The following is a 14,136-nucleotide window of genomic DNA, read 5'->3' as shown; positions in this document are numbered from 1 at the left end:
AATTTAATTTTAGCCCTCTAACTTTAAGGTCTAGTTTAGCCTATGACCAACATCATTAAACATGCCACATACATACCTAGGTATACAATTATATATTTAATTACTAAAAATATATTATTGTATAAGGTATTTTATTACAGATTCAAATTTTAATGGCAGAAAATAAGGTATCAATAAAAATAAAATTTTAAGGTGGTCTATAAACTAATAAACTAAAAACAAATTATTTAAATGATATGTTTGGCTCACTTTATTGATTATATTACAATTTAATATAAATACCTCGTTAAATACAATATTGATAAAAATATAAAAAGATGAAAAAAAAAAAAAAAACAATTTTATAAATGTAGGTACTTATGTTTTTTCTTTAGTTAAATGACAAATGAGCACTGCTAAACAAGATAATAAAATAATTAATTATTACAAATATTTAAAAACAAAAAAAATAATAATGATAACTATTATTTAACATTTTAGAGAATATTAATTTTTTTTGTAAAATAAATTTTAAATATAAAATTATGAAAAAATAATAAAATCATTGGCAGTATTGGTTATTGCAGACTATTAAGAGACTATTAAATAAAATATATTAGTTTAATTCAGTCAATATTTGTGATAGTTTAGGAAGAGGTATGTTATATGTTGAAGAGTAATTAAAAAAATATTTTTGAATAAACAACCATACTACTAATGATTCTGGTGGATATTGCAGATTGAATAGTTGAAATATTTTGTAACAAACTTCAATTGCTCTTATAATTGAATGTACCTTATACTTAACAGAATCAAAATAAACTAATATTTCTTTAATATAAAAAATGGTTCCAACAACAAGTATGAAGGGTTGTATAGGTTTACACTGTTTCTTAAGATTTTCAAGGTGAGATTCCATCATTTCTACAGATTCTCCAAACATCATAAAACTTTCTTGGGAATCTTTTATAGAGAGCTTAATGAGGTTTTTTTTACCATTATCATCTTTTGTTACTTTTTTTGATGTTGGTGCAAACATCCCATGTAACAAATACATCAAAGCAGAATTCTTTACATCTATAAAATATAATCATTTGTTGTTTTAATAGTAGTTGTGTATTAAATGTTGATTATTGGTTAATGAAATTCCTTAGTATCATTTACCAACTCAAAATTTACGTTTGATCCTTCTCTCTCTCTCTCTCACACACACACACTTTTTACAATAATAAAAGTAAAATAAACTTTTAATAGGTACTTACTCTCATTTAAATTGTTGCCATTTTTTATTTGGTCTAATATTTTTAGACAGCTTGAATCCTTCACCTTTTCAGGTAGAATGTCATAAATTGTATCACATTTTTTTTCAAATTCGAAGTAAATATTTTGATGGGGGAATATGGCACTATAGTCTATGTCGATCTGAAACAGGTTTTGAATAAAAAGTTTTATTTATAGATTGTAGTCCATACTCAATTCAGTAGATATGGTTATTTACTACTAATACTATAATATAATGTAAATGCAAAATATTTTAAGTCTACATTATAATTCTGATAGCATTGTTAAAATAACTGATGGACAAATTTTAATTGAAATTTATTAGCAAGTTCCGTAAGAAGCCCGATTTTTGATATCATTAAAACATCATGAATTATATCATGATTAATAATACACTTTTTTTTAATTTTTCAAAAGTCATTTTTAGGACTTATAAATAAAAATTTCAAAAATCGGGCTTCTTACGGAACCAGATATAACTCTCCTCTACAATTTTGTTCATAGGTGTTTTTACGATAAAACCACTCAGTAACCCATATTATTGGAACGCGCAAACATGTTTTTAAAGGAATTTTTCGGGTGATTTTTTTTCGTGACACGTCCTCTTAAGGTAATATTTTTTCGGGATGTTGTTAATCTGGCATACATTTTCATTTCTTTATGTTTTCCTTCAAATCAAAAACACCAATACAATCGAGGAGGACCTGAATATTCTATAACAGTTGGGTAATGAACTAAGAAATGATGTTTTGGTTTTAGGGTGTCATTAAAAAGTATAATATATTGATTTTTATGTTTTGAGATTTATTGCTTTAGATAACTAATTGCATCTGCATTAAAAGTATATGATAACAAAATATCAACCATTTTAAGTAATATTAAAAAAAATGACCAAACTTCATCATTTCTTGGCACTAAATCTCCTACCATAAGCGGGAAAAAATATATGAATGTCATAACTTCCCTAGCAGACATTTTCAAATGACAATTATTCAAGTGATTAATTGAGATTTCGGGAGAAATATTACCAAACTCTATTGGGCCATAGTTAAAATTTGATTTTCGATTATTCAATGTATCTAAAGTTAATAGTTTAGCTGTGTTGATAAAATATTTAATTATATGACACATATCATAATGAAAAACACCCTCATACAAATCATGCATAGTATCCACGCAAAAATTTTGAGTTACATGAAAACTTTGGATTTGATTTAATATTGATTCCTTGTAAATTCCTGACTCAGAAAAGTTTTGGATGGCAACGTCTGTATTATAATTATCAATATTTCGCATACAACTAATGTCTTCTTCACACATTTGTTTTGACCTTAATTTATTGACTTTACAAAAACGACAAAAGTAATGCGCAGAAAAGACTTACTAAATTCTAAAATGCTATTCATACCTAAATTATCACCAAGTACTATACCCAGAATAAAGTGAACATGGAAACTGCCACATTCAGTAACTATATCCAAGCCATCATTTTCTAAGCAGTTAATTTCACAAATTAAAGTTTGCAAACAGAGATCATTTCCAAATTCTTTTAAATCTCAAGATTTAATAAGAGCGGCTAAAAAAATATTTGAAAGTTTTGAACTATTTTCTGCAAGGGGAAAGCTGTAATAAATTGTTGAAATTTGATGGAACATAGCATGTGAACCTAAGGGATTATTGATTTCAGCGTCATCAATGTAAAGAAAATATAGAATTAATATTTTATCACTATTGTGATTACATATTTTTAGTTTCCAAAGTTTACCTTGTCAAAAATTAATTATGTTATTTTCATTACTAAGTTGTAATTTTTTAAGTTTATTTAATTGATTTTTAAAATTGTGACCATGCTCAAAATATTTTTTGAACTGGAGTTTTAATGGTAATAGAGCACCCTTTGTTTGTTTTTCGTCATACACAGTCTCACCCAAGTGTTGAACAGGGCGAATTTCATTATGAATAGTAAATTGTTTTACTTCAGATATTAAATCATTAGCAACTAACCATTTTAATAAAATGTATTCTGAAGTACAAAATTGAAAAGGGTTGGACATGGCTGTTAGAATATTATCAAATTTTGACAAAGATAATGGTTCTTTAACTTCTGATTTAACAACATTTTTTAGTATAGAAACCATTGGTGTAAGTAAACTTTGAATTATACCTGATTGAATATTGCTCACATCCTTTTTAGTAAAATTATTATTATCATGTAATCCAACAATAAATTCTACAGCAGATTTATAAAAAGAATTAATAGCTGTATCAATATTAAATTTTTCTTCGACCATAGAGTAGTACTTGCAGCTTGATTCGGCAAAAAAGTAGGTTCAGTGGTATCTAAAGGTAATGGAGTTTCAAAGTGCGATGGGTTGTTAGGTAAAGGTTCTATTTCATAAGAAGTATGTTTAATAGTCATATGTCTTTTAAAAGACCCTAAACACTGAAATGTTTGTGTACAGTTTTTTTCGGCACATTTGTAAGTACTATCAGATTTAAGAAAATGAAAAATTTTAAAATGTGAAACTAATGCTTTCCAACTGTGAATATTTGCTTGACACATATAACAAATCATTTTATTTCGTACAATTTAAATAAGTTGGTACTTACCTTATGATTTGAATTTTAAGTTTTATATAAATTCACACGCACAACACTTACAACTTGAAGATTAATATTTTAACATTAATATAACTGAAACACATTTATACGCAAGTCGCAGCGACCAAATAATAACAATTGTTATCCTGTAGCTTTCCGCAGGCTGAAAAAGTATTCGGCCATTCGGGTATTATAATATTATTATTGTCATGTTAACAATTTTTTGTCACGATGAAAAGATCGTTGTTGCTTGTGAAAAAACCAGACCGTATTAAGGATGATTCACACTGAACCGACACTCGCAGACCGGCACCGGGCCGCACAGACCCGTACCGGACCGACATTTTGAGAGAGTATTCACATCATACCGTCGTACACAGACAGACAACTGATATGTAATAACTAAAATATGTACAGTTAGTAAGTTGCAGTTAGTATAAGTGCAATTAGTCCAGCCTAGGTTGTCTAAAACTATGTTTAAACACTTGTCTACTAAGCATCTGGCTATGATGGCAATAGCTTTAGATGAAGTAGAACAAGAAACAACAAAAGGTAAAAAACGTATTTGGGTGCATGAAATTTTAAAACGGAGAAAAGTAGATGGTGAATTTTATACATTATGTACGACTCTTGAAGATCACGAAGAAAAATTTTTTATTTATTTTAGAATGTGTTCATATCAGTGTAATATACTTTTATCAAAAATAAAAAATGATATTACTAAACAAAACACTCACTTTAGAGAAGCGATACCAGCTAAACAAAAATTGGCAGTATGTTTAAGGTGAGAAAATATAGAATTACTAATACATATTATTACATGAATATTCATTATATTTTTTTCAACTCATAATTAATATTAATATAAAATAATATATTTGAACAATCGTAACAATTAAATGCAATTAAAATAAAACATACCGGAAACTGAGTATATTCTAAATACAGCTTTTATTTTTAAAAATTACAATTTAATATTTATAACTTTATAAGTAATAAAAAAAACAATAGTAATTTTTAAGGTATGAATGTTGTTAAAAAGTTACCTACGTTTGATGATGTGTCTGAATCAGAGTGGTGACTTATTGAACCGTCAGTATAATCTTGTGTGGATTGATAAATTGGTTGCAACGCCGATGTATGTTGTTGTTGGTATTGTTGTTGATATTGTTGTTCATGAAGTTTTTGAGATTTTATGTGATCTAGTTCCAACTCGGAAATCACAGAAAAAACTCTTGTTTTAGCCAAATGCTGGAGATAAGGAGAAAATTGTTTCACCGTCGAACCCATATTTTGAAAAAATTGATCAATCACATTAATTTCATTTTTTTCATTTTTTTCTGTATTTGCCTTAACTTCTTCTATCTTTTCTTTTTCTATGATGTACCTCATCAAATGCGAGGACGCAGATTCTGAACTTACATGGCCTTCATTTTTTTTTCTTTTTTTGGGAGTCATAATTTTCTTTGGTGGAGGTTTACAAAATTTTGGAGATAGTTCCGATGGTGTACTATTTGTAATATTTTCTTCAGGTGAAATAATACTTTCCATTGTGATGTTGCCAGATTTATTTATTTCGTTTTTAGAATAATTTAATTCGTTTTCTGAATCGGAACTACTTTTCAAATGTATGCTGATAATACTAAAAGAAAATTTAATGACCGTCTCTCTAGAGCAAGGAAAGTAGTAGAAGATANTCAAATGTATGCTGATAATACTAAAAGAAAATTTAATGACCGTCTCTCTAGAGCAAGGAAAGTAGTAGAAGATACTTTTGGACAGCTTACTCAAAAATTTCGTATTTATTCAAGAAGAATGAAAATATTACCGAAAAATGCTGACAAAATTATCATGACTACTTGTATTTTACATAATTTTATAAAACAACATGGAAATATTGGAAATAGCACTCAATTATCAAAATCTATATTAATAGATACAGTTCATAATATAATTCCAATTCCAAGACAAGGAGGGAGTGCTAATAGAGATGCATTTGAAGTTAGAGAAAAAGTTAAAGACTTCATTTGTTCACCTTTAGGACAACTGCCATGGGAATAAGTTATTTTAAAAATCGTTGAATGCAAATCCGTTTAGTAAGGAATTAAAATAAATATAATTTTTAAGCTTTTTTTTTACTTAAATTTAAATGTATTATCATAAATATTTATCTATAGGTACATTGGTTTTAAGTTTTTTCATTATAAAATTACTCAAAATATATAACTATATAACTTTTAATAAATTAGAATCTTATTTTAAATAAATGTTAATTAACTTTAGAAGTATAGGAGTGTTACTTACTTGGCTGATTCATTTCTTGTCCAATTTCCTTCCATATTGATTCCTTAAATGAATAGTCACTATACTTTTTGTGACTTAAATCATATAAGCAATTCCTAGCTCTAACTAGCTCAATTAAAACTTCATTGTCCATTTTTTAAAAATAGTTGTAGACTTGACTAATAAAATACGTAGGTACTAGGTTCAAGGTTATTAACATACTGAATCAATATTGTGATAAATATAATAATTTAATATTATATTATATTTTTATATTCTATTTTAGTATATGAACGTCGTTATCGCCTTCATACCCCAACTCTCCTCGCCCAGACGACAACCGTGCAGACACGACATGCACCGACAAAACATTATTTAATAGAATGTTTGTCGGTACTGCACGGTGCGGTTAGTGTCTGCGCGGTGACGGTCTGTTAAGTGTAAATTGGAATATTATTTTATATTAATTAATAATTTGTCGGTCCGGTACGGGTCTGTGCGGTCCGGTGCCGGTCTGCGAGTGTCGGTTCAGTGTGAATCATCCTTTAAGCTAAGACTATTGAAAATATGCGCAGGAGAATTAAGCTGGAACTTGTGACGTGCCCGGACAGAATGCGGAAGCTGATCAACCGTCCGACGTTCAAGTATTGTACCACTTATAGCGATGATCTCGTGGCGGTGACCCTGGACAACAAAGAAGTGGATTTCTGTAAGCCGATATATATAGGATTTACCGTACTGGAACTCAGCAAAGTTCTAATGTACGGATTTCATTATGACGTCATGAAGCGGCATTACGGGGATAAGATCAACTTGCTATATACTGATACTGGTGCGTATACAACGCGTAATCTTGAATAAAAAAAAAAAATATATTATTATTATTATTCGTTTCAGATTCACTAATCTACCGTGTAGTAACCATTGATTTTTACGACGACCTGGCCAACAATCCGAATCTTATGAGTTTTATGGACACGTCCAATTTACCGGTAGAACACAAGTGCTATACAACTGCTCGGAAACGGATTCTAGGGCTTTTTAAGAATGAAACCAATGGACGTACTGTTTACGGATTCGTGGCATTACGAGCTAAATCGTATGCCTACGATTTGGAACAGGAAATCTGCATCCGCTCAAAGGGTATTATGAAGTACGTAATTAGAAACCACCTCACGTTCGCCGAACATAAGCGATGCTTATTTACCGACGAGCGTGACGACGAGTTCGACGCTAACATGGGGAAAATGATTGCAGCCGATTCTGCGCTTAAAGCTGTCGCTCAAATACATCGGAACTTCTCATCGCCTGCAGGTTTCGTTCGTCGTCATCGTCAACGGTGGTGCCCACCCCTCCGGCGCACTGTTACAGCTACATACCTTTTACGCCGTATAAAGAAAACGTCTCTATACGCTCGTTTAAGCATGAGTTGCGAACAATTAGGTCTATGAAACTCGTCTGAAACAGGGCTGACAATAAACGTTACGTGTTACCGGATAACATTTCTACGTACGCACATGGTCATTACCTTTAAATTATTATTGTTATTACATATCTGTATATTATACAATGCATCCTGTTCAACTATACCTGTATGCATTGTATAAATCTAGAAATGTATCAGTTGTATATTTATGTATAAAAATATGTGTATGTAAAAATTATATTTTATATTAATATAATCATATTATTATATAAACACCGTTTTTATGTATATAATACTGTTTTATCTTTTTGGGGACATACTTATCAGTCAAATACCGCGGTCTTGTTAATATTATCATTTTAAAATCCCCACTTAACTGCACTGTGGTAAGGCGTGGATTGAGTGTAGTGGGAGAAATTATATACACACATATAAGAGGCGGCGCCGTGTACTATATCAGTCAATCTTTGGAGTTAAGCATACACGATTGTGTAGTAATAATAATAATATATATGATTATGGCTCATTTTTCGACTATGTTCCAACTCTATGCGTGGTAAGTTTTATCATTTTTTTTCAACCCTACTTAAATAAAATAAAATTTTATTTTTAGTCACCACAATTATTCCCTGCTACATACAGACTGGAGGACTACACGCTCCAAGTCACGGAATATGGGGTGTTGGATATCAATTATTCGCTAAGATTCGATGTGGGTCAACGTTTCCCCTGGCAGACAAGCGACGCGGATTTATCAAGTAAGTCTTAATAATATGTATAAATAAAATTAATATTTTTTTTAAAAATCACATCTCATTTTCAGACGACGCCCAAATATTTCATCTGAGTGATTACTCCGATGGAGGCAGATACGACGAGACCGGTGTGTACAGAATTGTACATTGGAAAAAAAAATTAATGTAGAAATAATTTTTAGTGTAAATAAAATATTCTGATAAAAATACATAAGACTTCTAATTTTTGATTTTATTTTATTTTTTTAAACATATCAAACAGATTTCTTTAAGTAATAATAATTTTATGGAGAGAGAAGCTCCATAATCAATGTCACTCGAAGTCTATTATGAAACTCCTGTTATGTAAGCCTTTAAATATCAGGCTTACTGCTGGAATGGCACCCGCGTTGTATTTGTCGGTGTCCTACTTTGAAATTACCACCGTCTTGGGTAGGAAAACGTTAATCATCCCCCCGTTCCCCGCGTCGAACAGCACACATGACACAGTCGTCCCAAATTTTGTTTCTACTAGTTTCATTGATCGTACGGGATACGCTTCATCCTTCTGCAATTCCCCAATTGAGAGATTGACGACGTTGACTTGACTTCTTAACGTGTTCAAGAATGCCATAATAAACTGAGGGCTGGGAAAAAATAAAAAAATAATGTTAGATAAAAAATAAATTGTTTAAGTGCAAGCGCTAAGTGGGAATAGGTATTTTAATAAAAATTAAATTAACTCACTTTATTTTAAATATTTCTCAATTAAAAAACGGTTTGTCGATTATGTCGGACGATGTGGTGTCGCTGGTGCCGGTGGTGATGATGACCGTACGACGAGTATGACTTTAGAACTAAATTGAAAAAAATATTGTCGATTAATATCAAACAAAAATGTATGACACGATTGCATATAAATATTAAATAAATACAATAAAATAAACTCACTTTAATATAATATTATACAGTAGATCCCTGGGACGGTTTGGTAGGACTGTATGTTGACGGTGGCGTTGAACTCGAGTGAGAAAAAATTCAGAACTACAATTATAAAATAATATTTATTAATTTCATACTCAAAAGTTCTCCATTCAGAAGTGAAAGATTCTTTCTAAATTATAAACGTAACAGCCGTATAATATGATCGCATATAATAATATTTATTAAATAAATAAAATAAACTCACTTTATTTGTACAATGATGATATAGTAAGAATTCTATCTTTGACTGTCGACGGAGATGAAAAATATGAGGACTGCTTCAGTTAGTTGGGAAAATACGACTGATTTAGTATTCAATGACCGATGGCCGGGCGCCTAAAATTATTATCAGCAGACGCCCCCACCATAATCTATTTGCGTGTACAATATCGAGCGGGTACAGTGATTGATAAACGCGTATTATGTGTTTGTCAATAGTACAAAATAGTACCCTAATTGTCAATAGGGTCATCCGCTGAGCGGATCCTGTGCGTCGCGTATAGCTAATCGGAATGTGTTGCTTCGTTCACACGAGGCTGGCGGGTTGACCGTCGCCGCCAGATGATGAGCACCCCGACTAAAGGGTCGTCCAGATGTGGCTTAAGATTATTTGTGTAAAAAAACTCTATAATCGTACCCCATACGCTTATTTAGAAGATATCTAGTATACAAAAATGATAATAATTATATTTATCTACAAATTATTTTTAAAAGACATGTTATGGAATGCGAGGTCGTTCGTTTGACCGAATGACTGTAGAACCCCAGATATGGAATATATATATATATATATATACAGATATATGCGTAATAAAACTCTAAACACGATTATATAATATACATTTATTTCGGAAATATTATTTACAAAAATTAAATTATATTATCTACAATTATTTTCAAGTATTATTTTTTAAACCATTTCAGCAATGTGAAAACTCGATTATACGTACATTGTGAGCCAACTAAATCCTTATGGTATATACAGCACGGTTGGTGATGTATATTTTCGGCTAACTGCCCGTGTAGTTGGTCTAGCCGTGGGCAGTCCAAATCCTCGCCCATCTCTATAATTTTGACAATTTTGAAGGATATCTTGTATAATCTGGCGCTTTTCTTTGCCTTTCACGTAAATGCATTCGAAATTTAACGATTTTAAAATCTTTCCTATTTCAGAATACTCCACGTCCCCGCAAACCGTAGACAGTTGATGGTAATTGTGAAACAGCCACATGTTGACAGCATTGATTTTTGACGTATTTTCACGCGTCCGAGTATGTTTAAAAATCCAATGTTGTCTAGCCCCCCGTCTATGTCGGCTATAGACATTTCTTTTATCAGGAGTTTTGACCTAGTATGCATTAAATATCTAGAATAGCCGACGCCATCGTACTTGAATTTTTATAATGTATATATAATAAAGTCCTACAGACGGCAGGCAACGACGGTTACTGGTTATTTTTCCAAGGTCCGGCCCTCCAGAATTACTATTCTGGCGTACGCGTAAGCCAAGTTAGTTTTCAAATCGTTGATGTTTTTATTTATAATCTCAACGGTTTCCATATAAGATTCAATTTTATTATTGGTTTCTATAAAATATTTTTCGACTGCCGGTACGAGCGTTGATTCTAAATCTCTCCGTCGAGCATCGAAATATTTTCTCATTCGCCCCAGATAAATTACTTTATATGGCTAGTTCCTTTGTAATCTTATCATTTAACGCGGTGATTTTCCCCGCATTAATCTCGATTAAATTAACGTGTGAGGCGAGCTCTTTTTCGTATTTTTCATCCATATCCGCTATGGTATTATTCAGCCGACTGGCCGGCGAACCTCCAAATGCCGCGGTAACTGTGCTTGTATTTTAAGATCTACCTTATTTATCCAACTATTATTATTAAAACCTAACCAACGAACGAATACATGTCGACCCATGGTGCGAATTACTTTTTCCACCAAATAATCGTCGGACAACATTGTTCTGCGTATTTCTTCGGCGTAAAAAACCGCCAGCTATCGGATTGCCCGTATAATCTTGAAGGATGAATGTGCTCGGCGTAGTCTTATTCACTTTAATAATAGTAAATATTTCCGTAGACCAATTGGGTAAATATCCTTTGGTGAAAACACACTTGTACACGCTAATGCGGACTTTGTCCCCAATGCTAAATTTTATTTTACCAGTTTTCACGGCATCGTGTTTCAGTGTTACCCGCGACGGGTGGGCATCAGCCTGCCTGGGCGTCATTCCAATAGTTCTGTGTATCGAATTGTTATAGTCATCGATTAACGCCGGTAAAATCTTTATCCACGTGTGTTAACCTCTGCTGGTGAATTCTTTAAGTATACGCTGAAACAGCGTGCGATTTTATGTTTTTACAACCTTGATCGCGCTAAACGTACTATACATTTTAATATTGTGTTTTTTAACCAAAGCTTCAAAATGTTTATTGTAGAATTCACGTATCTGATCGACGTGTAATAGACTAGGACTATTCTGTGCGAAAATTTTACTAGCTGCTACAGCGACTTCTTCACCTTTCTTCGTCTTCAAACCGACGGCCCACGAGTATTTAGTGAAACAGTCGATAATACACAGTATATATCTATATGATTTATTCACGGTGGAATATTGCTGCATTTCGACAAGGTCTGCTTGGAATAAATCGTTTTTACCGTAAACAATGACGGTCGTATCCCGTTTCGCTGCCGAATTAATCCCATTTTACAGTGGACCCATTGCGCCGAATTCTCTGAATATTTTTATTTTAAAATATGATTTGTGATTTGTAAAGCGATAAAGTACAGATACTGTAAAATATTAATCATTTGAAACAATCTTAATACTAAAGTTATAAACTATCCGAATTCTGTAGGTATCGATCGATAAATACCCGATGATTATATAAATAACATAGAATGAATTGTGTGTCGTGATGGCGATATCTGCAAAGTCGAAAACACAGTCAGTAGAGTCAGTCAGTCTGACGGTATCTTATGATTATCATCACTGTCTGCGCATTTATAATTTAAATTTTAAAATAATAATGTCGAATATTGAATATATTTCTACACAGCAAAAAGGTTTTAATAACTATTATTTTAGAATTGATGATAATAAAAAATAAAAAATATTGGAAGTGCATTGAAAACTGTGGAGCTCACGTGATAATTTTAAATTTATACACAGTACATTCCGATAAATTTTGTCATCATAATCACAGCCCCCGTCCAGTAAAAATCGAAGAAAAATGTTTCAAGGCCAAACTTCGTTTGAGAGCAGAAGTAAACCCTCTTGAACCAATTCCGAAGGTAATTATAAAAATAATAATTAATCATATTATTATTATACACTAGAGATTAGATAAAATAATAATATATATAACTTATATTACTAAGTATAATTATAATTTTAAACTAAGTATAAAACTATAATTATAAATAGTTACAATTTTTATTTTTTTATTTCATACATTTCGTCGAAATTCGAACTTAAAATGCTAATTAAAAAAATGTGATTTTAATATTTATTAATTGCCATTGTCACAGTATATTAGGAGCGTTGTTTTAAATTTTAAATTTTTTTGCTGCCCAAAAAGTAAATTAACGAGTTAACCACATTTATAACTTAATATATTAGTAATATAGATAGTACTATATTACAGGAGTCTCCGGGTTTTTTGGCTCTCGCCTACCGCCACTCGTCCGTGCCTTAGCGCTAAGCGCTACTTACGGGCGAGGGTGGAGCTAGTGCGGCGGCGCAAGCGCCGCCGGGCAAGGGTCTTCTGTGGAACACCGGCACCGGGCCCGAGGGCCCGTACCTTTCTTGGGTCCGGGATGACTCAATTAAGTGCCACCTGGGTACCAGACCTCCCACTAGGTACAGTGGTTTGCTGTTCTACTATCGAGCGCTGGTCCCACAACCACCACGTTTCAGCTGAGTTAGGCTCCTCAACCTTGAGGGGCATCGCTTCTGACGGCGGGCCGTGCAGCGTGCGATGGGGCTCCCCTCTCCCGTGGCACCGACTAGGTTTTAAGTTGACGTCGGTAGGTCAACCCGGTCACCGGAGTGACCTCCCACTATTTTGGCTTCCCAGCCGGCTAGTGGGGGGCCCAGTACTATATTACAGTAGACACCAACGCTAAAGATAAATTTACTTAACTTATCGTATAGATTTACAAAGAAGTTCGAACTGCCTATTTAAGACAAGAAGGAGATTGTGTAACTCAAAATCAAAGAGAAGAAGCTGTAGCAACGTACCAATCAGTTAAATCAAGCATTCATCGAAATAAACGCAAAGAAGTGCCTCCACAACCTACAAATAGAAGAGACTTACATATACCAGGTTTGTAGCGTCAAACATTAGACGGAAGAAACTTTTAATAAAATTTTAATTTTTTGAACCCCAGAAATATTTTCTAAAATGTGTGACGCTGAAACTTTTTATGGATGGTACTTTTAAAAGATTACCAACGATATTTTTACAATTGTAAACTATATATTGTGTACATTTTGATGTAGTATTTCCAGGAATGTATGCTTTACTTTCTAATAAAACTGAAGCTACATATAATCCCATGATCGATCTTTTAATAGCAAAGGCTAATAGTATAGGAAAACGTTTAATATCAAAAATTTTTCAATTAGATTTCGAAATAACAATGTTTAATACAATAAAAAATAAATACCCGGGTGCACAAATTCTTGGATGTTTTTTCCATTATATGATTTATAGGAAAATTGTTGATGTTGGTCTTCGAAATGATTATGTTTCATATGTTTCATCCGTAGCTGATCCACTTATAAAAACTTTGGTTCGTAGAATTTCAGCTTTACCTTTAGTTCCCATA

General features: G+C 32.2%; 1 protein-coding gene across 1 annotated transcript; it reads right to left on the bottom strand.

Moving 5' to 3' along the window:
• Window positions 1-595: 595 nt before the first annotated feature.
• LOC111027115 lies at window positions 596-3,835 on the bottom strand. The gene is made up of 6 exons (XM_022305336.1): window positions 3,625-3,835; window positions 3,112-3,583; window positions 2,409-2,590; window positions 2,158-2,357; window positions 1,242-1,401; window positions 596-1,056 (listed from the first exon to the last, which is right to left on the bottom strand). Exons 1-6 carry the CDS (start codon window positions 3,833-3,835, stop codon window positions 596-598), a joined length of 1,686 nt encoding a protein of 561 aa, XP_022161028.1.
• Window positions 3,836-14,136: the final 10,301 nt, after the last annotated feature.

The sequence above is a fragment of the Myzus persicae genome, unplaced genomic scaffold (assembly GCF_001856785.1).
Source record: "Myzus persicae strain clone G006 unplaced genomic scaffold, MPER_G0061.0, whole genome shotgun sequence".
In the NCBI taxonomy this organism is placed as follows: domain Eukaryota; kingdom Metazoa; phylum Arthropoda; class Insecta; order Hemiptera; family Aphididae; genus Myzus; species Myzus persicae.
The sequence above is the reverse complement of the archived record's forward strand: the minus strand, read 5'-3'. Positions and strand labels throughout refer to the sequence as shown.

Coding starts and splice junctions, on each gene's coding strand:
- LOC111027115 (XM_022305336.1), bottom strand. CDS start 3,835: ATGATTTGTTATATGTGTCAAGCAAATATTCACAGTTGGAAAGCATTA. Junction 3,584..3,624: donor TTTACCTAACAACCCATCGC/ACTTTGAAACTC, acceptor ACTGAACCTACT/TTTTTGCCGAATCAAGCTGC. Junction 1,057..1,241: donor TGGCAACAATTTAAATGAGA/GTAAGTACCTAT, acceptor TATATTTTATAG/ATGTAAAGAATTCTGCTTTG.